The 24,689-nt window shown below is 45.9% G+C and overlaps 1 protein-coding gene across 1 annotated transcript in view; it reads left to right on the forward strand.

The window, feature by feature from the left end:
- The first annotated feature begins 8,120 nt into the window (after positions 1-8,120).
- The window catches only part of MYO15B (myosin XVB), a 70,408-nt gene continuing 53,839 nt past the window's right edge, over positions 8,121-24,689 (forward strand). The window contains exons 1-9 of the mRNA XM_025197499.1: positions 8,121-10,235; positions 10,593-10,652; positions 11,504-11,565; positions 14,078-14,141; positions 15,683-15,800; positions 16,770-16,924; positions 18,976-19,079; positions 20,588-20,651; positions 24,414-24,575. Of these exons, the coding sequence (XP_025053284.1) occupies positions 8,121-10,235; positions 10,593-10,652; positions 11,504-11,565; positions 14,078-14,141; positions 15,683-15,800; positions 16,770-16,924; positions 18,976-19,079; positions 20,588-20,651; positions 24,414-24,575 (2,904 nt within the window). The remainder of the gene's footprint in view (positions 10,236-10,592; positions 10,653-11,503; positions 11,566-14,077; positions 14,142-15,682; positions 15,801-16,769; positions 16,925-18,975; positions 19,080-20,587; positions 20,652-24,413; positions 24,576-24,689) is intronic.

Below are 24,689 nucleotides of genomic sequence, written 5' to 3' on the forward strand. Positions count from 1 at the left end.
GTTGCAAGGTCCCCTTTGGAGGCCATAGCTCAGAATAGTCCTGAGACTCCTTTCACAAGAGTCATGCTGGTCCCAGGACTGGGGAGTCACTAAAAGTAGCTTGGCTACACCCCAGAACTAAACCCCACTGCTTATTCCTTCTTCTTTACCTTTATAATCCTCTATCCAGATATGGTGGCATGCCAGCCATCGGGCAGCTGCAGTACTGGCTGTCACGGGAGTAAAACAAAACATTGAGGGAATGGTGGAGGGAGGGGAAAAGGGGGAGTTTTGCACCATAGTTTTATGTAGTAGTCACAGCATGTAGAGCTAATGGCATCATGAGTGAAGAAGAGCTGAACTGAAGCCCCAGATCCTCCAAAAAGATCAAGTGGCTCTAAGTGGCATCACTCGAGTATCTTCATGCCTAAGTCCCTGCACATCTAGGGTGGGTTATAGGGCCCCATGAAAAGCTGTGATTGAGAGGAGCTGCTGACTTGATTACTGGCTAGCAATCACCCCTGGCATTTGCAGTGATTCCTGGGCAGGGGTGGGTTTGGTGTTATCATCCTTATGTGAAGTGAGGCATTCATCATCCTTAGGAAGTGAGCATGGAAGAGGAGTGACATGGCCATGGCCACATAATAAGTCAGTGGCTGAGGCAGCCTATGAGCCCAGGGCTCTTGACTCTGCAGGCTGGTGCTTTCTCTTCTCAGGGTTTTGTTCCTAGCTACTGGGGGATGCACGCTACCTGTGCTGCTCGGAGGGTATCGCTCATGCTCTTACGCCCCCTTTATAAACAAACACTGTCACCAAGTAGGGAGCCTTTTAAGACACAGACTGGGTTAAACGTGTATAAAATCCACGTGAAAAGCTGTGCAATGTACAGGTCAGGCATCAAGGCTGACAATAGAGTAAAGGCAAAGAGAGGATGCTTGCAGGGAATCAGTTTAGACCAGTGGTTTTCAACCTTTTTTCATTTGTAGACCCCCTAAAATATTTTGAATGGAGATGTGGACCCCTTTGAATACTAAGTGTGGGTATTCACTTGCTTTTAATGGATCATAGTCATCTTTTGTAGATCCCTTAGATATAGTCTTTGGACCCCCAGGGGTCCGTGGACCCCAGGTTGAAAACCGCTGGTTTTGACTCTCCCTTCTCAGGGTAGCACAAAGTGGAGTCTGGTAAGAGAATGAACCTGCTGAGTGTGCCTCCTACAATCCAGCACTTTACAGCTAAGCTCCTTGTGCAGGACCTAGGTACAGCAGGTAGTCTGGGGCCCCAGACGCCATTCAAAGAAAGGGCAGATGGACTGAAGAGCCTCCAGCTGTCCCAAATCGGGGTGTGTCAGAGCTGCATCCCTGTTACAATCTAACCAGCCTAATTTTTCAAGAGAAGCTGCCTTTTTTTTTTTTCATATCAGGAGTTTAAAACTAAGAGGAAACCCCATGGGATATTTTCCAGGGTAGATGAGAAGCCCATGCTCCAGGTAGTGTCAATAATCTTAACAAGCAAACTATGATGAGATGGGGAGGGAGTAAGTAAGGAATGATTTAAATAAGGTCATGAAACAGTTAACTAACCTGTTGGTCTACAGCCCCTTTCCTAGTGAGCTAATGAAGAAAATAAGTCCCAGTGTAGGAGAGCTATGAAAAAGTAAGTTTTTAAGCTCTCCAGCTCAGCATCCAGCTTTTGATCTTGCTTGGTAGCAGAAGAGACCACAAACCAGTGGACAACCATCAGGGGCTTTTTGGAAGGAGATAGGGAAAAGAGGCCTTGCCCAAAACAAATAGCCCTGTGAAGCATCCAATATCTTATTATAAAAGCTTCTATCACCTTTTGGGTTAAAGCCACTTGTTCTTGTGCCTGTTGGCCCCACCTCAGTTTATCTGGGTTTTTTCCCACCCCCTCAGTTGAGAAACTCTGGGAGGTGGGTGGGAAGGGGGAGTGCATTTTGCCTTAAAGAACCAGGGCTGTCTCTGGAGTCTCTGTTGGTCGTGCTAACCAGAAAGAGCCAAGCTGTGTTGGGTCACAACTTGACTGGTCAGAGTGTGCACACAAATTGCTTGTAGGCTGTGTCTACTTGGCAAAATCCTGCTGCAAGAAGAAATCGGCCACCCCTGGAATATATGGAAAGCAGTGCAATGAGATAAGATCCTATGAAGACAGATTAAGGGACCTAAATCTCTTCCGCCTCCGTAAGAGAAAGCTGAGAGATGATCTTGTGGCTGTCTACAAACTCAGCAGGGCATAGGGGATACTCTGTTTACCAGGGTGCCCATCACGGTTACTAGAAACAATGGCCATACACTGAAGGAGAGTAGATTTAGATTGGACATCTGGAAGAAATTCTGTACGGTGAGGGTTGCCAAAATATGGAATGGGCTTCCAAGGATGTTGGTGCTTTCCCCTACCTTGGAGGTGTTCAAAAGGAGACTAGACAAACACCTGGCTGGGGTTACTTGACCCCAGCGCTCTTTCCTGCCCAGAGCAGGGGGGCAGACTCGATGACTTTAATAGGTCCCTTCCGACCCTAGAAAACTATGAAATCTATGAGCTATCAATTGCTAGGCAGACAAGGTTCTTTGGGTAGATGTGATATCTTTTATTAGATCAACTAAATAGTTGGAAAATTTGTTCTTTGCAAGCTTTTACATACAAACACCCTTCCTCAGGCAAAGGGGAATTGCTAGGGGAATTTTCACTCCGGCTGCCTCATTTACTAGGTGGGGACCTTTTATCTGGAGTGAAATTCTCTGTTTGGGAAAGATATAGTAAAGGGAAGCGAGGTGAAGCTTGGTTGAAAAGTAGCTAAGGGAGGTTTAGCACTTGTGTGTCAGACAGAGACAGGTAGAGGAAGGGCAGATCTGGTGCCAGCCTCAGGTGTGGCATGCTGTAGGCAAAGAAAAGAGGGCAGACGCCACCCATTCCCATTCTATTTGGAGCTGAACTCTAATGGTGCCACAGAAGGAGGCCAGATCACTTGGCCGTCCTCATTGGCCAGATCATCCAGCCCTCCTCACTCAGCCCTCCTCTCTGGGACAGCATCAGTATGGCCCAGTCTGACAGCAGCCGTTCTGTAGCTCTGGGAGCTGATCTGTGCTTTCATAACCTGGAGTTAACAGCAGGGCAGAATCTGGCCTTCTGTGTCACATGCAGTCCCTCATCTCTTCTTTCCCAGGCCCCTGCCAGCCAGCTGGTGCCATTGTTGGTTGAAAAGTTCAAGGGTGCCATGGGGAAGCTTGAATTATTGATGCCATCTTCCCTCCATACTCCCGTAAACACTCATTGCCCAGGCACAGCTCAGCCGGGCTCAGCATTTGACTTCACAGCTGGCTTACGAGGACGCTAGGATGGGCTACAGACTGTCTGGAAGCAAGACACAGGGTAATTAAGTGTTGCCATGTACACAAATGTGACTTTTTATGCATGCTGCCAAGCAAATATCTGGGATCAGAATGGACAAGATGGGTATGTTGGGAAACTGATTGTAGAGATGGTAGTAAACAAGGGACTTGAGCAAATTTGACGGGTGACTGAAAACAGCCACTACTGAGAGAAAATGTCAAGTGTTTCCATGTAAGATTAGTGGCTGTGCTGTATCCATGGTGTGAGGCAATACATTTGGCAGGGTAAGAGAAGTGTGTAGAGATAAAATCAGAACTTGGATTCTCTCTTCTTAAAACAACAGTAGGATATTTCTATTCTTTTCTCCTGTCTTCAAATTGTTTCTGCATCTGTCAGTAGCATCAAAGCTCCTCCTCTTTTCTCCAATGGGGAAGGAAAAATTGCAACTGTATTTTTTTGTTTGTTCTGTAGTTAATTAGATGCTTCTGGTTATATGAAGAGAGGAATTGGTAGGCAGGGTCCTGCAGTAGCCTCAAATGTGGCATTGACAGCCACCCTGGACCAAGGACAACAGCTTTGATTCTATAAGGAGTTGTTGATCTAGCCTCTGACTATTTTATTCTTACTATTAATGGGAATTAGAGGTGGGCCTGGATTGAAACACTGGCTCTGAATGGTCTGGAATTGTGAAATTCAAACTCTGAACCGGGTTCCAAATCTTGGAAACTTTATAATGAGTCGAAACAAAATCCTGAGTTTCCCTCCCATGCCCAAAGTTGGAATGTTCTTCTCTTTCATCAAAGCCCAAGTGTCAGAGCAGCAGTACATCTGTCATGTTAGTTGGATTTAATTTTCCTGAGATCATCTACCTTCCAAACACTAGACAAACTAGTAATAGACCAGTTGTTGCTGCAGCACAACCATTATGTACACCCTGTGCAGATGCAATACAAACCTTACTGTCGGCATGTGGAGGGACAAAATACTAAAGATTTAGGGCCCAATCACGCTGCCATTAAGATCAGTGAAGAAAGTCCTCGTTGTCAGGAGCGGAGCAGGGTTAACAGTTTAGGTCATAAGCTTTGGTGCATTATATCACTCACCCCACACACTTTAGGCTTAGATTAAAGGAAGAATGGAAAGGGGCAAGTTGTGCCTGAGTATTTGCAGGGAAGGGGATTGGAAGGGGGTTTAATGCTTGGGTATTGAATCTGAAGGCCCCAAGGAAACACAAAAGGGTCTGGGTTTTAATCTCGGCCACTCAAGCCTGCAGTGCTGTCTGTCTGTGTATAAGCTAGTTGGCTTCTATTTTGAGGCATAGTAGCAGTATGTTGCACAGCATCAGAGCTCTAGCTTGTTGGGGTGGGGGGTGGATCTCCTCCATGGTTTGCAGTGAAGGAAGGAAATGAGCAGAGCAGAAACATGTCCAATAAAACCATGCATTTTGTATTCTTGGGGCACTTTTTAGGACATTTCTCCTCTAGGATCAAATGATCCTCTGGAGTGCTGCTGCAGTCTCTATTGTTAGTACCAAGGCTTATGCAGACTCTGATCATCTGAGTTGTTCTTTAGTTTGTGGTTTTCATGCTCACAGCCGGGTGACCCAGGCTATATTTCCCAGAGCCTTGGGATGTATCTTGGGTGGTTTTTAAAAAACTATTTTTGAGGATAATTAGACAAGCTTCAATCTACATATTGTGAGCAGTTAGCTAAGGCTCCTGGAACAGGGAATAGGTTTAATTAGCCAGCCTTCCTTCCGCCCTCCTTCATCCCCTAGGTAAGCTCTATGCTGACCCATCTGATTTGCAGTTTCTTTCCAAACCTCACACCTCACCCCATTAAGAAAAAGTGGTCTTGTATTAGATGGTTGCAGCAAACCAGTGGGTTGTAAAGTCTGTACAATACTCTGTGTCTATACATCACTCCCCATGCCTTAAACCACTGACACAGTTGCAGGTCTGTAGTAGTGCAGTCAGTTCTCCTAACTCCGCTGCAGTTAGTGATGCCTTAGGGAGTTTTCTGAAAGCCCCGGGCTGTTCTGCCACAACTCTGAGTACTTTGGGGTAGATGCTTTAGAGTAGTATAGCCATGGATTTGAGGTGCATTATACATGGCTATACCAAAAAGAGCTTTGCTGTGCGAGACCTACAATCAGTCATTCATATCACTGATATCCCATAAAGGCTTCTTATATCCCTTGGGTTGTCCTAAGTCAAGATGTGACTTTGTTTGTCCTGGAACAGAAATGTCTCGGGTTTGGCATGTACATGCATTGCCTTCCAATCAGGGTTTAGTGAATGAGTGGCTAAATGCACTGCAACTTCTCTGCCACTAATTCAATGATACAATCCCAGGACAGCTGTTCAGATGCACTTTGTGATGTTCTGGGACAAACTGTATGTACTTTTTATCCCATGAACCTTTTTCAGGGTTTGTCCCGGAACAGAGATGGATATCTGAATGTTTGCACTTTGTCCTTGGATGAAAACATTTTTTTGGGACAAATACATGTTTGTAACCTTATTAGTGTAGATACCACCTGAGCAGTCCATGGCAGCTCTTAGGCAGCTGCTCTGTGGAGCTACAGTGAACCTGCAGCTTAATTCCAGATTCCTGTTGTCCGAGTCAGGGAAATTGTCAGGAAACTCTCGGCTGAAACCGCCCCCCCCGCAATCTCTCCCTCCCTGTATAATGATTTTCTGCATCCTCTAAGTGTTGGATCATTCTTTATGAATCACTTCTTAGTGTCTTGTCAAGTATTAACTATCCCAAGCAGTGGATCTCCCATCTCTTACTTCTCATTGGAGCCAATGTCACAGCCTTGTAGATTTTGCTGCTACCTTCCCTCTTTTCTTTTCTTGGCCTTTTCCCCTCCTTCCCAACCCCCCATCCCCTCTAGGTAACTCTTTTTCATTCCAAAAACAATCTTCCCAGTGATGCCCTCCATAGCCTAACCTAAATGTCTTCAGATTTGGAGTAGTTTCCTTAAAGTGTTTAAGGACACTTAAACACTCAGGCTCTGCCATGAGTGCCTGATTAAAACACATGGACAGGGTGCCAGACTCTGACCTTGTTAATTAAGAGGTTGTTTCAGAGCAAAGGATCTTTATAACTGAAGAGGATGGAGATGATATTCCGCAGCAGACAGGGAGCAGAGCAAACCCACTAGTTACTTTACATTCTTTATTTTCCCCATAATCATGGACAAGAAATAGAGACGAGCATTGCTGATTAGTCCTTAGAACATCTGCCTTTCCCCAGATGAGTAGCTAAATGAATGCTTGGGAAGGAGGTAGAAAAATGCCACTATCCTGGCAAACCCCTTTAAAGTACAGACAAGTCAATCTGTACATTTGGATGCTGCTTTCCCAAATGAACATGTACAACATGGTTGTGTACAGTAATGGGCAATGTGAGAACATATGGCAATGTGATTGTGTACAGTAATGAGCAACTTCGCCACCACTGCTGTCACCTGGGACCTTGTGATTTTTACTGTTGCAAACTCTTTTGTTCAGTTGTTGGGACAAACTTATCCTGATCCCGAAAAATGTTCTGACCAGGCCAGAACATGGCAATGCCAGTGTCTCCAGGGCTGTGGTCTGAGCAGCTCCTTAGAGAAGGAAACTTGGGTTCTACTCTCTGCCCTCACTGGTTTACCAGTTTGTCCTACCTCTTTCCTAATCCTCCCCCTCCATCCCTCCCTTTTTTTAACCTTCTCCCTAGTGAGACTGTAGCTGACCCACTCAGGACAGACCTAATCTCTGCTGTGAAAGTTTGTTTCTGGACCCAGACGTTTGCCACTGAGGCTAATCTCCAAGATCGTGTTTGGCCATAAGTGGAGCATGAAATATTTGCTAGTGTCTCTCTAGTCCATATGTATAACTGGAAATATATCACTGGAATCCCCCCTGCTTATCTATTATTTATCCGTATCATTTATAACCCTTAACTATTATCTAGCAATGGCTGTTTACCTCTTTACAAAGAAATGCTGGATCAGATGGAGACAGGATAACAGTACATAATGAGGCATAAAATCTTTGTCCATATTTTTGGCATACAATCTGGCATATTCTACTTATCTTGTAGAATCTGGGTCAGATAGGTTTGCTTTCTGTTTTGTAAGAAACAGAACAATTGCAGTTCTTTTAGTTCTCCTCTGTAGCATCAAGTTGATCCTACATTTCCAAGCCAGAAACAAAAGTGTGGTTTACTCTGGCTCAGTTGCAGTTTTCCAAGGTAGTTATCTGCTCACTTTCCTTTCATTTCATGCTGCAGTAGCAGGACGCATTCTGTTCTTTCTCAGCAAAAGAGAGCTTAATGGGGAAGGGAAGAATAAAACAAGGACTACTTCATTTTTAGTCATAATATGATGCTATCCCTGAGCTTAAATCACCATTCAAAATGATGGGCCTCTCTCTTGATTTATTAAGCATAGTAGACCTCCCTACAGTTGGAATTGCTGTAGTTACCCATGAAAGGCAAGGCTTGGAGAAAAAGAAACCTGCATCCCAAATCTTAGTGTGATTCAAGAAGACCACATACTAGGGATAAACTAGTACATGGCCATGACATCTTGGGCCCCTTTGGCTTTTTACATCTGAGTCTTCAAAACTTTATTCTGTGAGTCAGTCCTGTCGATGTTGGATGCTTAAGGTTTTGCAGGAGCCAGCCTCCCTGTTTGTTCATTTACACTGGTGGCAATTGTCAAGTTGGGCATAGAAATAGCATGCATTTCTTTTTATAGGTGAACTGCAGTAAGCAACCAGGTGCTTCTGAATGTTGGAGGAATGGCACCCTCCAGATCAAAGGCCCAGAAGAGAGGTGTCAGGCCAAAGAAAGCAGGTAAGGAGAAAGCTTCTCATTCTGAGAAGAGCCTTCCTGAGGATTCCAGAGTCCAAGATGGGAGACCCAGGAAAAGAAGGGGCAATGGCCAGGCTACATGCAAAGACAGTTCTTCTGAACAAGGCACGGTCCCTGAAAGCACATGTGTGACAGGTGCCTCAAAGAGCCAGAGAGAAGAAAGGGTTAAGGGAGGCAAAGAGAGTGGCCACAGGAATAAAAGCAAAGAGGACATAGCCTCCAAGAGCAGTAACAGAAGAGAACTTGGTTCTGGTGGAAAAGATGGAGAGCAATTATCATCCAAGGTGGAAAAGAGAAAAGCAAGGGTCTCCAAGCACCATGGTCTGGGATTAGGTCAAGGAAACCAGGCCAGTGTTTGCAATGAGGAAAAGGCCACTGAGGACAGCAAGAAATGTCATTGTAAAACGAAACACAGAGAGCACCTTACTCAAACCGAATGTGTCAGTGAAGCTGAATCTATAAAGTCCTTCACAGTGGAAAGTGAAGCCTCTTCACAGAAACACAAGTTGCCTTCAAGCAGCAGCCATGGCAGTACTGGGAAAAAATATGATAGGAAATGTTTCTTCAAAGAAACCACTGACAAAAAGTCAGGTTCCCAGCTACAGAGGAGTTGTGAGCTTAGCTCCAAGGCAGCAAAGAGTAAGGGTGATGGGCACAAGAAGAAACAAGGTGGGAAACCAGCCAAGCCTATTTCCAGTGCCAGTGAGGAAGAAAAGACCCTGGAAAGCTCAGAGGATGAATCTCATTCTGACTGGAGCCAAGAAAAAAGAAAAAGAACTACTGACAATATCACTGAAACCAGTGAAGACCAGGGAGGCTCATCGGAGGATGAATCTTCTAGTGAAGAAGAGGAAATCCAGCCTTCATCCAAAGGAAAAGACTGCCAAGAGCCACAGGATGCAAATAGCAATGTGACCAGTGAAAGAGAACAGGTGGTGGTGGGCCAAAGAAGAGAGATTGAAGATGAAGAAACTGACTCTGAAGAGGCTGAGGTTGGTGGGGAAATGAAGGAGCTGGATCCAGTGCCTGTGCAGAAAAAATCTACCGTAAGTGTCAGCAGTGAAGATGGTGGTACGAGTGTTTCAGGGTATCAAGTCAAAAGCTCACCAGAGGGAAGAAATGAGAATGATGGTGAAGAACGGGAAGATCAATTGGGAAAGGACAACAATGAAGAAGTGCCTGAAGATGAGCAAGATGCATCAGAAAGTGATAAGAAGGATGGCACGGAAAAAAAAGATGCCCAAGAGCAGGAGAACCCAAGAAAAAAACCTCTACCTAGTACCATGAAAGCAACGCTCCTGAATGTTGGCTTGAGCAAACCCCTCCAGGAAAATGACCAGGGAGGGAAGCTGCATGACAGTGACAGCATGGTAAAAGTCAAGCCTGCATCAATCACACAGCAGGCACGCCTGAAAAAGAAATCCCGGAGGCTGGAGACTGCAAAACACCATCAGGAGTTAGGAGGTATAAATCAGGGTAATTCTTCCTCTGGTTGCAACAAAGAGGAGGAAGCAGTCACTTTGATTGCAAAGAAGTATAGTCATCTTGCCTTCCAATCCCAAATCCTCCTGAATCTGAAGAACAAGCATAAAGATGCTCAGGCCAAACTGTTAGTGAGCAGTAAACAGACTCCTCTCCAGAAGGCAGCAGAAACCAGCACTGACCTGGAGAAGGTGGAAAGCTGTTCTAAAACCAGTGCCCTGAAATCCCCCAGGGCACGAAGGAAACCCAGCCTGGCAAAGAATCTAGGAGAGACAAGATCAAGTCTTTCCAATGCTTCAACCTGTTCCTCTAGTACTAAAGCCTCATCTGATAAACAGCATTTTGGAAAGACAGAGAGGATTGGGAAAGTTGTTGGCAAGGTCAAGCTGGCTTCAAGCCAGACAGTAGTAGTGAGAGAAGAAGAGGTAGAAGAGGAAGTGGTTGAAGATGCACCTGCTGAGAAAGAACATGTGCTGAAGCAAAAGGGACCCAAGTACCTGCACAAGCTTTCTGCTTTTAAAAGAGTAACCAGCTGGCTCAGTCTAAAGTCTCTCAAGAAAGTAAGTCTGAAAGCTCACTTTCTGAGAGTGGCACGTGCAATTGGCATCTCAGGCTGGCTCTTGAAAAGGTTTGGGAAAAAGAAGAGGAGCAGCAAGCCATTTGGGTTTAGGAGGAGGATGGCAATCAGGATTGTTAGCACTGCCAGGCTGGTCAGTAGGCATAGTAGAGCTTCCACGGAGTTAGTGGGAGCACAGGCGAAAAGAGAACTGAGTAACAAAGGATCTTCTTGGTCACACGTAGAACAGGATCAAGCTGGTGTCCAAGTGGCAGCGGGACTGGCCCAAGCAGAGCTGGCGTCACGTGACTCTCCCCTTAATGAAGCCAGTTCCTCTCTGCAACTGCTAAATTTGGATGAGGAAGAGAAGAACATCCCTGATGCCAAGTTTGCCATAGTTTTTCCCAGAGTTCATCACATGGTAAAGTCAAAAGGCTCCTCTTCAGACAGCTGTGGGAATGGCGACCCACAACAGAAGTCAGTGGATGCTTTGAGCAGGAAGGCAGTGATGTCTGTGCAGCCAGGCTGTAATTTTAAACGTGATCTTCCCAAGCCTTTAACAGAGCAAAGCTGCCAAAAGAGTGGCCGAGGGTTCTCCTGCAGTGATGAAATGAATGAATCAATGCTGGATGATCGAACTCAAGTGGAATCCATTGCAACACAGTACAGAGTGACCAGGCTTTTAAGCTCCTCATCCCAACTGATAAAAACACCAGAGGGTAAGACTACTTCCACATCTCAATTCTCCACAAAGGAGCAAGCTTTGCAATTGCAACAGCAGGCCACTACACCATCCTTCTCTCTAGAGGCAGCTGAAGATTTTTGGTACTCACGGGGCTTCCTTCCACGGGACGACGATGGCGATTCAGGGCATCTGGGGGCCTCTCCCTGTGAGGGTGCTGCTGACAAAGAGGTTGCAAGCTTCATTCAGGGTGCTGGGACTGAAGCTACTACCCGGGTGCATTGGACTCAGCGGCAAAGTCTGGGCTGCGATCCCATGACATGGCTGAACTCTGAGATGCTGCTTCCACGAATCACCATTGAGAACCTCAGCAAATGGGCTATGTACAGGGACCAGGAACTGGCCAAGACCCAGATGCCAAGGGCTTGGAAGGAGAGGTGGGAGGCAGAAGACGTGGCTGAGGATATGCTTGAGATGGAATTCGCATGGAAACAGGCATGTTCTGCCTTCTCTTTTAAGTAGCAAGTGAATGCTTTGGGTTGGGGATCAAACTCTGTGCAGCTTGTAAACATTTCTTATGTGTTTTTCAGGTGTACTTGGGTGAAGGTCACACTTTGGAACTAGAGGAGGTTGAAGATCTCTCCAGACTGGAGTAAGTAATATCAGTGATGATGCACAATTAGCAGTGAGTTGCAAGAGCTCGTTCGTTACCCATCCTGGTATATCTTGGTTCCGCAGCAGGAGAGAGTGCACTGTAGAATATCTCACATAGCTTTTAGAAAGGGGTGATGTTAAACATGATAGTGAGGGTCTGTAAAGGGCTGAATTGTGCTCTTTAGTCCAAGGTCTGCTTTGCAGAATCTCAAGTTGCTTCTCAAACTTTCTCTCTTTGCCAAGAGAAGTTACCAAGCCTCCATCTACACTGTGAAAAGGTGCTGAAATGGGTTTTCAAAAATCAATCCATTCTATAGATGGAGAAACTAAGGCCCGGAAAGCCAAAGTGACTTCATTAATGGATGTGACTGGGAACAGAACCCCTGATCTGTAATTTGCTCTCAGTACCTAACCCGTGTAATGAAATAAAAAAAATCCCACTGTGCTTGGATGACACGTAACGGAAATAGAAGCCCTCTTAGATGAGGGAGAGATTTTAGTGCGTCTCTAACTGCCTAATTCTGTTCCTAGTGAAATCATTATAAAATTTCCATCGGCTTCTGCTACATCAAGCTCAGGACTTAAATATATAGATCCTTTTATGTCACTGAGTTCATTGCTCTTTCTAACACCAGAGCACCCTTAGCTGTTGCTCATCGAACCAGGAACAAACTCTAGCTCTGCTAGATTGATTGGGAAACAGCTTTAATTCACAACATATGCAGTCATTTAATGTCTACTGAAACTGTTTGGGCTTTTATCACCTAGATTGTAGCCACTAGGGGCAGCATGAAATAACATCATGAACATAGAATCAACCTATGGGCGCCTAGACCTGCGCAGCAAGGCTGCTTTGACACACTGTCATTACAGCGTGTCAGAGCAGACTCAATTAACTGAGTCTGCTGGAGCATGGTAATTACCGTGCTCCAGGTAATTACTATGCTCCAGCGTCCCCACACTGAAAAATGGCGGTGGTGTGCTTTAACTAAAGCTTGTTCAACAAGCCTTAGTTAAGGTACCCCCACTGCCTTTTTCAGGGCAGGGATGCTGATACAGGTTTCCCTCACTTTATGCTGTACTTGCGTTCCTGAAAAACGGTGCATAACTTGAATTTACATAAAGGGATCCCACTTTTCAAAGTAACAAATAGGGATATGTTTCAAGACCTCGACTGTACTGACCCCCAGACCCATTTCTACCACTTTTACAAGACAGTTTTGGTACTCGCCAACAGCAGACAGTGCACTCAAGCACACGGTGGTGGTGAATGTTTAGCTGGTGTGAAGAGAGGGTGTTGAAGGCTTCACTGATGGACCAGAAAGAGGGGTAGGAGATAAGCTAGCGGGACACTTAGAAGTCATAATTGGGATGTCAACTACAGAAACACGTCACAGACAACGAGTGAGGAGCACAGATCCATACAGGAGACCTATATATTTTGGTGCGCATCATTCCCACAATGCACTGCACAAAGCAGCTGACTGCGGGCTTCCACCACACTGATCACATAAGAGTGAATTTACCTCGCATATTACAAATTTTTGGTATTAAAAGGGTCATCGCATACGAGCAAATTTGCACATACAGAACCTGTATAAAGCGAAGGAAACCTGTACATGTGATGCTCTGGAGCTTTAATTAGAGTGGGTCTTGCAGCTGCTGTAATTAAAGTACGCCCCTGCCCTGGAGCATGTGTATAAACACCTACAGGGTTGGATGGGCCCTCAAAGGTCACCTAGTCTAGCTCCCTGTGTGAATGTAAGATGTGCAATTCCTATACTGTCCCAGATAAATGTTTCCTCGGCCTCTTCTTGAAAACCGTCAGGGAGATTCCACAAGTTCCCTGGGTTGTTGGTTGTAGCCATGTTGGTCTAAGGACATAGGCAGGCAAGGTTCTTCAGGTAAATGTGATATCTTTTATTAGACCAACTAAATAGTTGGAAAAAAAAATTTGCAAGCTTTCAGGCACAAACACCCTTCTTCAGGCATAACAGCAGCAGCGTCTCCCAATAGCTGAAGAAAAGGTGTTTGTGCCCAAAAGCTTGCAAAGAACTTTTTTCCAACTAGTTAGTTGGTCTAATAAAAGATATCCCATCTACCGAAAGAACCTTGCCTGCCCATGACAACTTCCCTGGAGAACTTGTTCCATCGTCCTATTGTTCACACGGTTAGGAAGTTTTCTTCTGGGATGTAACCAGTCAGCTTCACTGCAGTTTAAACCTGTTGCTTGGTGACCTGCCCTCTGTAGCAGGGGCCAACAGTTTTTCTCCCTTTTCTCTATGACAGCCATTCAGATGTTCCATTGAACATTATTTCAGTGTTAGGCACGGTGTTTTCTCTTGTATACACATGCACTATTTAGATCCTGCCAAGTTCTGAGCCTGGAAAGTGAAATCCAGGAGTGGTCTCAGGACCCAGCATCTTGGTGCATCCCTAAGAGAGGGTAGGTAGATTTATTTTATATACATGAAGCTTTTGGCTGATACTTCCTTCCCTGTGTTTTCTAGGGATGTCTGTGAGAGCTCAGTTCTTCTGTGTCTGAAGAAGAGATTTCATCGCAATTTCATCTATGTAAGGACACCTTTTTTTAGTGCCAATTCATTTGGGACCAGGACTCTGAGGGTGGGTTTTTCCTTGTCTCAGCTAGGGCACAGTCCTCAGGCATCCTAACATCTTTTCCCAATAGACACCAGTGGTATTGTGACCGTGGGCCTTTTACCTGCTGTATCACTCCAGCCTGGATCACATTCTTTACTCCTTGGAGGAGTCCAGAATCCCCAGAACAGTTGTACCAGCCCCTATTGCCATTCTCAAAATCAGCCATAAGGGACACAGAGAGATGCTGTAACATCCCTCTTTTCTTTTGTTCCCATAAGCAAGAGTTTCAGCACAGGATACATCTGAGAATGGGGGTTGCCACTGCTAACGTTAATGGGAGCTGTGCCCTGCATGCAGAAGTGCCATTGACAGTGCCTCTTGTCTTCAAGAAGAGGTTAGATAGGCATCTGGCTGGGGTCATCACTCTTTCCTGCCTATGCCGGGGGTCGGGCTCGATGATCTATGGAGGTCTCTTCCAGCCCTAACATCTATGAATCTATAATTGACAGACCACCGATGTATGAAATTTCCAATAGATGCACAGTAATTAACCCCTGCACTGAAAATCCTTCTTCTAAACACAGCCAACAGTAGGATCTTGGAGTACTGTGTAAATTTATATCCAGGCAGGGGAATTCAGAGTGGAAATGTCTGCATAAGTGACATTAAAATTGGCGTGTATCCACCCTGCACAATAGTACTAGTCTTTGCACATCTTTCACTTGTGTCACATCTGATAAAGACCAGACTTGACTCCCATAGACCAGCAGAGCCTGTTCAGCTCCTGGCATCTTTTCTGTCATGCACTTTCTTAGTACAATGGAGGGTTCCGATCATCGAAATCTTATCAATGACAATGAGGCAAAAGCCATCTGGGCCCTCCCATCCTGCAGATAGATTCTGCAAGGCCAAGGTCAAAGAAACTGTCTTTGCATTTGTAAACAAGGCCAATGAGAACAAGTGTGGAATCCAACAAGATGCTTTTCCTAGAGTCACTTTTTAAACTGCAATCCACTCTTTAAGCCTCAAATATTCTGGCATTGTACTTTGTTTGGAATGGGAATTCATTCATTCACGACTCTGAGACCCATTGGACCTCTAGGCAGGATAGATAGGGTAAGAGAGGACAATCATTCCGTGAGCAGATGGAAGAGCATGTCACACACCCTGGAAACCCCTGGATTTCCCTATGTCCTGAGTGTGCCTAGCTGCAGTTTCAGGCTGAGCTCAGCCAAGTTGGGAGGGAACTCCCTGTCTTGTCCAAATAGTCCCAAGAGTTATTTCTGGATTTCACACCAAGTTTCAATATGAACCTATATTTTCACATGGGAAAAATGTGTGAAGAACACCCCTCACCCTTGGCAATTAATTTAAATCAAAACCTTTAACATTGCAGTAAAGCTCATTAAAAGGCTCTGTATGGATTAGGTAACATTGTTAATTTCAAATGCCATTTAGAAATCTCTGATAAACTATAAAATCTAATACCACCACATCTTTGTTTCCTCACCTAGACCTATATTGGGCAGATCTTGGTCTCTGTGAATCCTTTCAAACCCCTCAATCTCTACTCAGAAGAAGTGATGGCTCAGTACCGGCAAGAGATGCTCTCCAAAAATGCTCCGTATGTTTGTGGGTTTTTCCCCCTCTCAAATAACCCAGTTTTTCTTAGCCCTGAGAAGGCTTTGTGCTCCATGGTTTCCCAGGATCATTACACTTGGCTGAAGGTGGCCTCATAGGGTTGGGCTGGAGCTGGGTGAAATGTACAGTACATTAAGCAAAATGGTCCTTACCTGGCACTTGTTGATATTGTTGTTTCAAGTATGCCATGCCATGTTTTCCTTGAACAAGGTTTTAACCCAAGAATCTTAAAGTGAAAACCCAGGCCTGATTCAGGTCCATGTCCAGTACAGACATTCAAGGCTGTAGTAACAAACCAGAATTTTTTTCTGTGCATCTAGGCACATCTTTGCTATTGCAGAAATGGCTTATACACTGGCTCAGACAGCAGAGAAAGAGCAGTGCATCGTTATCAGGTAGGAGATGAGGACATTTCTTTCCATGCTATGGTATGGTGTAGGTCTCAGAATCCTCCTCTTCCCAAGTTTCTTTCCCATTGCAATAGCCATTTCATAGGATAGGAGGGTAGCAAATATCATGGCTGAAAAAGGTTTCATGGGGAATGATAAGGGTTGTTTAATTTAAAAGTGGGACATGACAAGAAGGCACTTGGTAAAAGCCCATGACATAACTATTGGTAGAAAGGAGACTGGGAAGTCAGGTGGTTTCAAATGTTGCCCTGAGCTTGGTGCCATGCCTCAGAGTATGATAAGCTGCCCCTTCCCTGTCTTACTTGTGTTAGTTTGAAGGTAGCTGCTCAGCAGAGATGACCCTGCCCTGGATGACATATGGTTTGAGGTGGGAGGGGAAAGCATTTGGCTCTTTATGGGGTTCTCATTTGGAGCTGTGTTTTCAGCTTGCCTTCAGACTTTTAAATAATGTTGGGTGGATCCTGGACTGTCACGAGTCCATAGTTTTCCACTGACTTTGGTAGAGCTATATTGACTTAAGCCAGCAGAAGGTCTTACCCAGTTATTATAGGCACCCCTGGCCCAATCCTTATATCCATCCCTCTGATCCCTAACCCTTGCTCCAACAGTGGGCACAGTGGATCAGGTAAAACAGAAGCTGCCAAAGCCATCGTGCAGTACCTAACCACGATGTACCAAAGACAAGATGGCCATAGACTGAAGCAGGTAAGGGGCAACCGCTTTACTTTAGGGGTCACTGTGGGCTAGCTAATGGCCCACTAGCCAGGACTGGAAGATGGAAGCAAAGCAGGAGTATTCCCTCTTCAAGTCCTTCATGAGTGGGCTGTGGAGACAGAGGGTGAACACCTTGCTCCCAAGCTTGCTTGCCTGCCTTTTTGGGGGGCATAACACACAAAACACTTCTAGTCCTGTTTTTCCCAGTGTACCCAGGTTCAGCTTCTCTTTCATGTCCCCTGAGGACCAGCTACTCCTGTCCCAGGCACATGCCTTATAAGACCAACTTGAACCAGTCAAGTATCAATGTGAGGCCTCTCTGGTTGTGCTTTGCCTGTTGGAGAATTACATCTTTGTTACACAGATGACATGACTGGCTTTGGGATGTGTAGTGTTTGAGGAGAGCCAGAGGCCCAGTGAAAGACAATGGGACTTGGATGTTTGTATACTTTATCCTGGGAGTCTGAGATGCTTGATACACAATGCCAGAAACCAGAGCCCATTTCTCATAGCAAGATACTAGCAGTAGAAGCATCATGAGATTCCTCAAGCTGTGCAGCCTCCTGGCAAGAAGACAAGAAAACTCAATTGCCCCTCCAGTCATTAGCCTCTCTACTGAGCCTGCCTTTAAGGGCCCCAGACAGTGCCAGGTATGCCAGGGATGGTTGTTATGAAGTGAGGCTACTAAGGACCTGCTTCTGAAGTCAGCAAAATCCTTCATGCTTGGCACACTGGGCAGCAAGGAGTTGGGAACTGTTCCCAGGGTCAATGCCATCTGGCTTTGAGTCCAGGAGCTAGAGATGTTGAACATAGAGACACCAAACATCTCCTGAGCTGGATCTCAGACCAGTTTGTAGATGCCTGGTGTGTCTGCTCATCTTTTGCAGTTTTGTGCTCTCTGGGGGAACAACCAATCCTTTGTTAAGTTTTGTAGAGCTTAACAAAGCCTATGGGGCCTGGTCTCTCAGCTTGATTGCAGTACTAACTGCCTGTCTGATATTAAAAGAACAAAGCAAAACACACAAGGAACAGAAATTTGATAACAGGGAACACTGTGATCCAATAGACAAAAGACTTGTCCTCAGTGCAGCAGTTCTCTTGAGTCAGGCTTCATCTATAGTACAGAATTTGGCTGACATAGCTCTGTTTCCTAAGTGTTTGAAAAGATCATACCCCTCCCTCGCTGATATGGCTGTCAGTAAAACCACTAATGACTTGAGGACATTCACTTCTGTATGGAGAGCTGCTCTGTGGCTTTGTCACCTGGGAAAATAACGTGCACTGGGCTTCCACCAGGGGGTGCTCCCATCCTAGCTAAATCACCACAGCCATTTCTGCAATGGCTCTATAAGGCTGTGATTATATTCAAGTTACTCCCTGGAAGGTATTACAGCTGGTGTGAGGGTGACTGCCGTATAAAGCAATGCTTGAGCTGCAGTGTGACTGGGTTGGACACCCAGGAGATGTTGCAACATGAAGTTCGGGCTGGTTTCAGCAGCACTCAAGCCTCAACCCTCATCAGCCCCCAATGCATCGTCCAGCAAAAGCTTACAGCTCCCTTTACCTTGAACTGGAGACTTGTATGTGGGGGGGTTGGACTCGAGGTAAAACCTAAGTTACGGCATGAGCTCATGCTGCGGCAAAAGGGAGTCTAAAGGGGCTAGTGGTGGGATGCTGATAGGTTGTATTACTGTAGCAGCTATTAGCCTTTGTCTGGGACAAGGATTCCATCATCCTTAATGCTCAAGAGATTGACCAACGTCAGCTGCTGTCCCAAAGAGCTAGAAGCAAATCCAACGGCTGATCTAGTTCAGACACATTTTAGACTAGGAACAAGGTTCACACTGTTAACATGACAGTAGATAACCATCAGAAACACCTGCCAAGCCTTGTGCTGGCTCTAGCTCGAACAGGAGCCCACACAGGCCATAGGACTCACCTGTATTACACAGGCAGTCGGGCCAGGTGGTTTCTCTGGTCCCTTTGTACCTGAGAGTCTATTGTTTGTAATATAATGTCTCCTGCCCTGTCCTGCCCCCCAGCCCTGTGAGGTCCTGCCCATCTTGGAGAGCTTTGGGAATGCCAAAACCATCCTCAACGACAACTCAAGCCGCTTTGGGAAATTTCTGCACGTCCATCTGAGGCAGTGAGTCAACAGGGCATTGAAAGATGCTGCTTGCTTCCAGCCTGGCAGTGAGGTGCTGGGTAAGGGAGGGAGACACTGAGCCAGACACCCCCCAGGAACAGCTCCAGGGTGCCTCTGTGGGTAGGTGGGCTGTGCAAGGGGTTTGTGTAACACAAGTCTTCACCTACCCCACTTTACTTTTTCTTTGTGGGGGTCATCCTTAAGTTTGTGACCCTGAATTTGCTTTTGTGTGTGCTTTGAAAGCTCTCAAGAAGTCTGCCAGATTTTCCTGATTTGAAATCCCAGAGGCCCTGTTTGCAGTTTGTTTTCCACATTCAGGTAGCGCTCAGCTGAGATGAGGGTACCCTTTTGATAGGTGTTGTACATACACATAAGTGAGGGATGTTCCTATGGTCTAAAGTGCCTTGACAGACAGAGGAAGTGGGGGGCAAAGAGGCCAAGAGAGACAAAGGGACTTGCTCATGGTGTTACAGCCAGTCAGTGGCCAAGCCAGAACTCAGCTCTCCCAGGTCAGTGCCCAATCTTCTCAATCATGCTGTTTCAGTATGAAAATCTACCGGGATGCAGGTCTATTTATAACCATTTAGAGCCCATTGAGGATCTAATCTGGTTTGGTCTTGCAGTGAGGAGAGAAGTGACTGATCTCTCTGCCATGGTGCCAGACTGTGGCACAGCTAGAACTGTGTTCAGTGTTGCCAGGCCCTGGCATGGTAAGAAGGATCAGCTTTGTTGACAGGGCAGCACTTTGCCTAGTGGATCAGGGTGGCTTGAATTATGTGACCATGCTGCTTAACCTCATTTGCATCTCTGCATTCAACCATACCACTGCTACTTCTAGAGTGGTGACTGAGTCTGCTGCCTGGTTACAAGCGGTGTGTCAGGATCGTTGTATGACATGGCAAATATTTCACTAGCTAATAAAATCCTCCGTACAGCATAAATCCTATGAGATGCATTGGTTCCTTCCCACCCCCCAGGGCCCATAGCATGTTACTGCTGCAGTAGCATTTTATAGCCCCAGGCCTCATTGCACTAGGTGCTGTAGATGTGCAGCAGAAAGACAGTGCAGACCCCAAAGAGTTGGACAAGAGATGATGGGTTCAATAAAAATGGATGGGAGAATATGGGGAGATGGTGAGACAAGCCCAAATGTTTGGAAGCTAATTAGGGGGGACACACTGGTTACACCTCAAAACAGTTTGGGGATTTGGAGATCTTTCTGGATTGTTTTGTATTTGTATGGCAGGGACGCAGCTCCACTGCACTTCAAGATAGAAGGCTATCCTTACTTTTTATCTGGTTGCTTGCTGTACAATGGGGCTGCTCCAGAATCCCAACTCTGAAGTCCTGCAGACTTTGGTGGTGGCTTTCAGAGACAAAATTTTTGCCTTGGGCCCATGTCCCTAAGTAATGGCCCTCCTTAGTCAGATGCCTATGCTGTACAGAGTACAGCTGGGTCACCAAAAATCCCTCATCTTACAGAACCTATGTTCTCCTCTCACACACAGCGGGGTCATGGTGGGTACGTCCATCTCCCAGTATCTTCTAGAAAAGTCCCGGGTTGTGTTTCAGGTAAGAGCTGACAAGCCCTTCTTCCCGTGGTCGTACTCCCTGCATGTCTAGGCCATGTTTGGTTTCAATTGATAGTGAATAATAATTGATACTGAATTTTCCACTTGGACTTTAGATGACAGTATAGGGACAGAAGTGCACCTTGCCAGTGTGACTACACTGCATTGGATCTCCAGCTGATGCAAGTCAGGGTTAGTCCATTGTTTTCAGTGAAGTTGTGCTGACTTACACCAGTCGAGAAATTGGCCCCACTACAGAGAGTAGTCAGAATTTTGGCTGGAGTTAGGCCACTTGGTAATGCTTTTTCAAAGTTTGTTGGGGTTTTTTTTTTTGTCCTTTTCCCATCCTTTGGGGATACAGCTGGGATCAGCAGCTGGAGTCCTGTGAAGGAGGATGTATCCCCCTTTGGCATTTTAAGTGTAGTTTCCAAGTGATGCAGTTCTTATGAGACTTTGGGTCTCACTGTGCACAGCCCAAGGGTTTGGAAAGAGCTCTACTTAGAGATGCATTTCATTGGCACTTATGCCATAGGGCACAAAAACAGGATTTTAACTAATGGCATGATTATACTTTCTCAGGCCCATGGCGAGAGGAGCTACCATGTGTTTTACGAGTTGCTGGCAGGGCTGCCCATGGAGCAGAAAGAGCAGATGTACCTGCAGGAGGCAGAGACTTACTTCTACCTGAATCAGGTGAGTGAGGAGGTGCAGGTTCTGCAACATGTGGTAGAGTGACATGGCTGACCCTGCTTTTCCATCTCACATCAGTTAAGGCCCCCTCTCCACACAGGTGGTGCAGAAGGTGCTCTGCTTCCCTTCTCAAAATCCTCTTACAGAGGTAGCACAGTATGATTTTGGCTCTTGGCTGCCCAAGGTCCTGCCTGGAGCCCATGAATGAGTGTCTTTGTCCTTAATACTTTAGGTCATTTCTCTTCCATCTCCCACCATTCAGGCCTCTTCTCTTGGAGAAGGGCATGTTAGTGGGAACCTTGTTCTGTGAGGGTTAACCAAACAATGACCTGGTATGCTGACTCCATGGCTTCAGTGCCCAGTGAAAATAGCTAGGTCTAATATGCCTTTGCTTGGGTTTATAATCTACCCTGCACTAGAAAACAACAGGTGAGATGCCTGCTTTATCAGGGGTGGTTCTTTTCATCCTATATCCAGCTATGCAAAATACTCAATTGAGTTAAAGGTTAGTAAATTTAGAACTGCTAATAAAAAATTGCTGGGTCTGAATGGAGGAACTGGCCAGCAAAACTGCAGCAGAGAAAAATTATTCTGGAATGAAATCACTTTCATTCTGAAATAGTCTTCATACAGGATGGCTATTGCTACATAGCAATAGTGGACTGAGGAACTTATGAATCATAGTCCTATATTTAGAATAGCATCAGCTTTCCTCCTAGTAAAGATGAGACAAGTGGCCTTATGACTCTAGGAGGCTCATGTAATTAATGGCTTGGCATAATCAATAGATTTGCATTTCCTTAACACCTAGAAAGAAGCAAGCATCACAGTATCTCATTTCAGGCAAGGTCTATGCTCCAAAGCTCTGCGAAATCACAGTCTATAGTGGGGGCTTGGTGGTGTGGATGTTAAGGTACATGGTTGACAGCCTCAAGGTCACAGGTTTGAAGCTATAGCAGACGTGCTCATGAAACGGCCTTGCCAGGTTCCAAAGAATCTGTAAGTTCTGCTACATACCCTGTTGCAAGGACATGAAAAGGAAGGAAGGACATCCCATTGTCAGCATAGCCAGGGTAGCAGAACTCCTGGTGTAGATGCAGTAGTAGTGATGAAGGGTGCTTTTATCAGCATTGTGAATGCCATTCAAGGTGGCAGTGCAGCTAGGGTGATGGTGGAAAGACTTCTAACCCTTAGTTAGCTGGAGATAATGATGCCCCTGCAGCATCCCAATGAGAGCTGATATTGTGAGTACAGTGCCTTGGCCTGCTAGGAATTGGGGGAAGGGGAATTCTGTGTGCAAAGGGAGATGAGTAGAGCTGGACAAAACCTCACCAGCCAAATCTTGGGTTTTGGGCTTGGCAAAACCAAACCTGGAGGTAGTTTGGTTCTTGGTTTCTGTCTGTATCTGAACCATCAAAGCTTCGGGTGAGATGGTCAGTCAGGAGTCTTCTGCCACATGTGGAGTGTTGCACACATGCTAAGAAGTGCTCACTTTAGTGTTTCTGAAGTACCACCTTTATGATTTATAACTGTATCTGAATATTATCAGACCTGTCCTGACCAAGGTGGAAAGGAAAGCATGGAGGGAGGAGGGATTTGCCCAGAGGTTTGCAGCAAAGTTCTGTGCCAAGGCTGTGTCCTACTGTATTCACTTGTGTACCACAACAATTCCCAAAAATCAGCCCTTCAAAACCAGGACACATGCCTTAAGCAGGGAAGCTGATTTTACTTTGCTGGAATAAAAGCATGGAGACACTGTGGCACCAGAGGGCTTCCAGCTTCTCTCTGGGACAGCAAATGAGAGAGGCAGAGTCTAGTGTTAACCCTTTCACAGCTGCTGTCAAATTGGCAACACTTTGCGGCTGAGCGACCAAATGAGCAGATACTGGCAGCCATCTTTCAGCCCAGCCTCTACATGCAAAAGCTAGTTCTAAGCCACAACTGTGGAAAAATCTTTTCTTGACACTCTGCCTTCCATATCTTATTGGGGGGGTAGGATATTCAAGGAAATGTAGTGTGCATTTTGTTGTTCTGAAGCATAAAATGTTGGGCACAGGCCCCCTTCGTTATATCCCTGGCGATACATGGCAGGTGAATTGCAACATGACATATCTTAGAAAGCCTCAAGTTGCTGCTGGACTGGAGCTGGGAAAAAGCTTTAGCGCCAACAAGCTTGAGATGGTCTTCTCTACTGGAGAAACTCAGCATGGCCTTTACCTACCTCTCAGCCCAGTTGGTCTTTTACAAGTTGTATTTAAAGTTTCTCCCGGTGCATCTTGATGTATAGACAGGGCTGTTGGGGCTGTCCCCCTCAAGCACTCAGCTGGTTCTTCTGTTTCTGCTTAGTTCTTCAATGTGTTGTGGGATGAATTTGTGGTATCAACATGATCTCCATGGGGTTCATTAATCTACGCATTAACAATGTATGTGAGGCCACTCAGATTATGCAGCAAAAGGTCTCAGTCTCTGATCCTAGACCAGTAATTCAGTCCATGCAGATGAAGTCAGATCCAGGCCCATGGAGCTTGTATCCTGAGGGAGAAAAGATGGGCCAATTAGGGCCAAAAATGGCCTAAACAGGGGATTGGGTTTTTCCCCCATGGCTTCCAACTCTTATTCAAAGGCTGGACTCTTTATTGGCCTCAGGTTGCAGTGCCTTCAGCAGATCTCCAGCTGGAACCTTCTCTGAGAGTAGGGTGAAGGATTTGGGCTATGAGGGGAGAAAGTTTTGGCTCATATGGATGTCTGTGATAGGAGCTGCTGTGAGGTGGGAGCATATGTGCGTTAGCAGAAATGTTTCCTGCGGTTGCACGTACCTGATGTGGAAGGAGAAATATGGACATAGCCCCAATCTAACAGCCCAGAGTTGAACACTCCCAGATCTGGATGAAGTGTAAAGTGTTGGTCACAAACATTTCTGAAATGGTCCCTCTTCTGATGGGCCCAGTACAGACCCCTTGCACTTTGCAACCCAGAACAAAATTCTGCAACCTGGGGTCCATCTCCTGTCCTGGGATGTGACCTTGGAGTGAGAAGCTGGCTGTGATTTAACCCCTGGTCTTGGTTCTCTCAGGGCAGAGCATGCAACCTATTGGGGAAGCAGGACGATCAGGACTTTACAGCCTTGGTGCAAGCACTGCAGGGGATTGGCCTCTCGGATGATGAGCTGACCTCTATCTGGGCAATGCTGGCTGCTGTTCTGCAGCTTGGGAACATCTGTTTTACCTCCTGTGAGGTATGTTAGTCCCTTGCTAGTTCTGGGGGTGACAGACACGGAATAGTACAGCAGTCTCGTGATGGGACTTGGGGTGTTCTTCCCTGTTGAACACAGTCTCATCTGCTTCTCTGA

The sequence above is a fragment of the Alligator sinensis genome, unplaced genomic scaffold (assembly GCF_000455745.1).
Source record: "Alligator sinensis unplaced genomic scaffold, ASM45574v1 scaffold400_1, whole genome shotgun sequence".
NCBI classification, from domain to species: domain Eukaryota; kingdom Metazoa; phylum Chordata; order Crocodylia; family Alligatoridae; genus Alligator; species Alligator sinensis.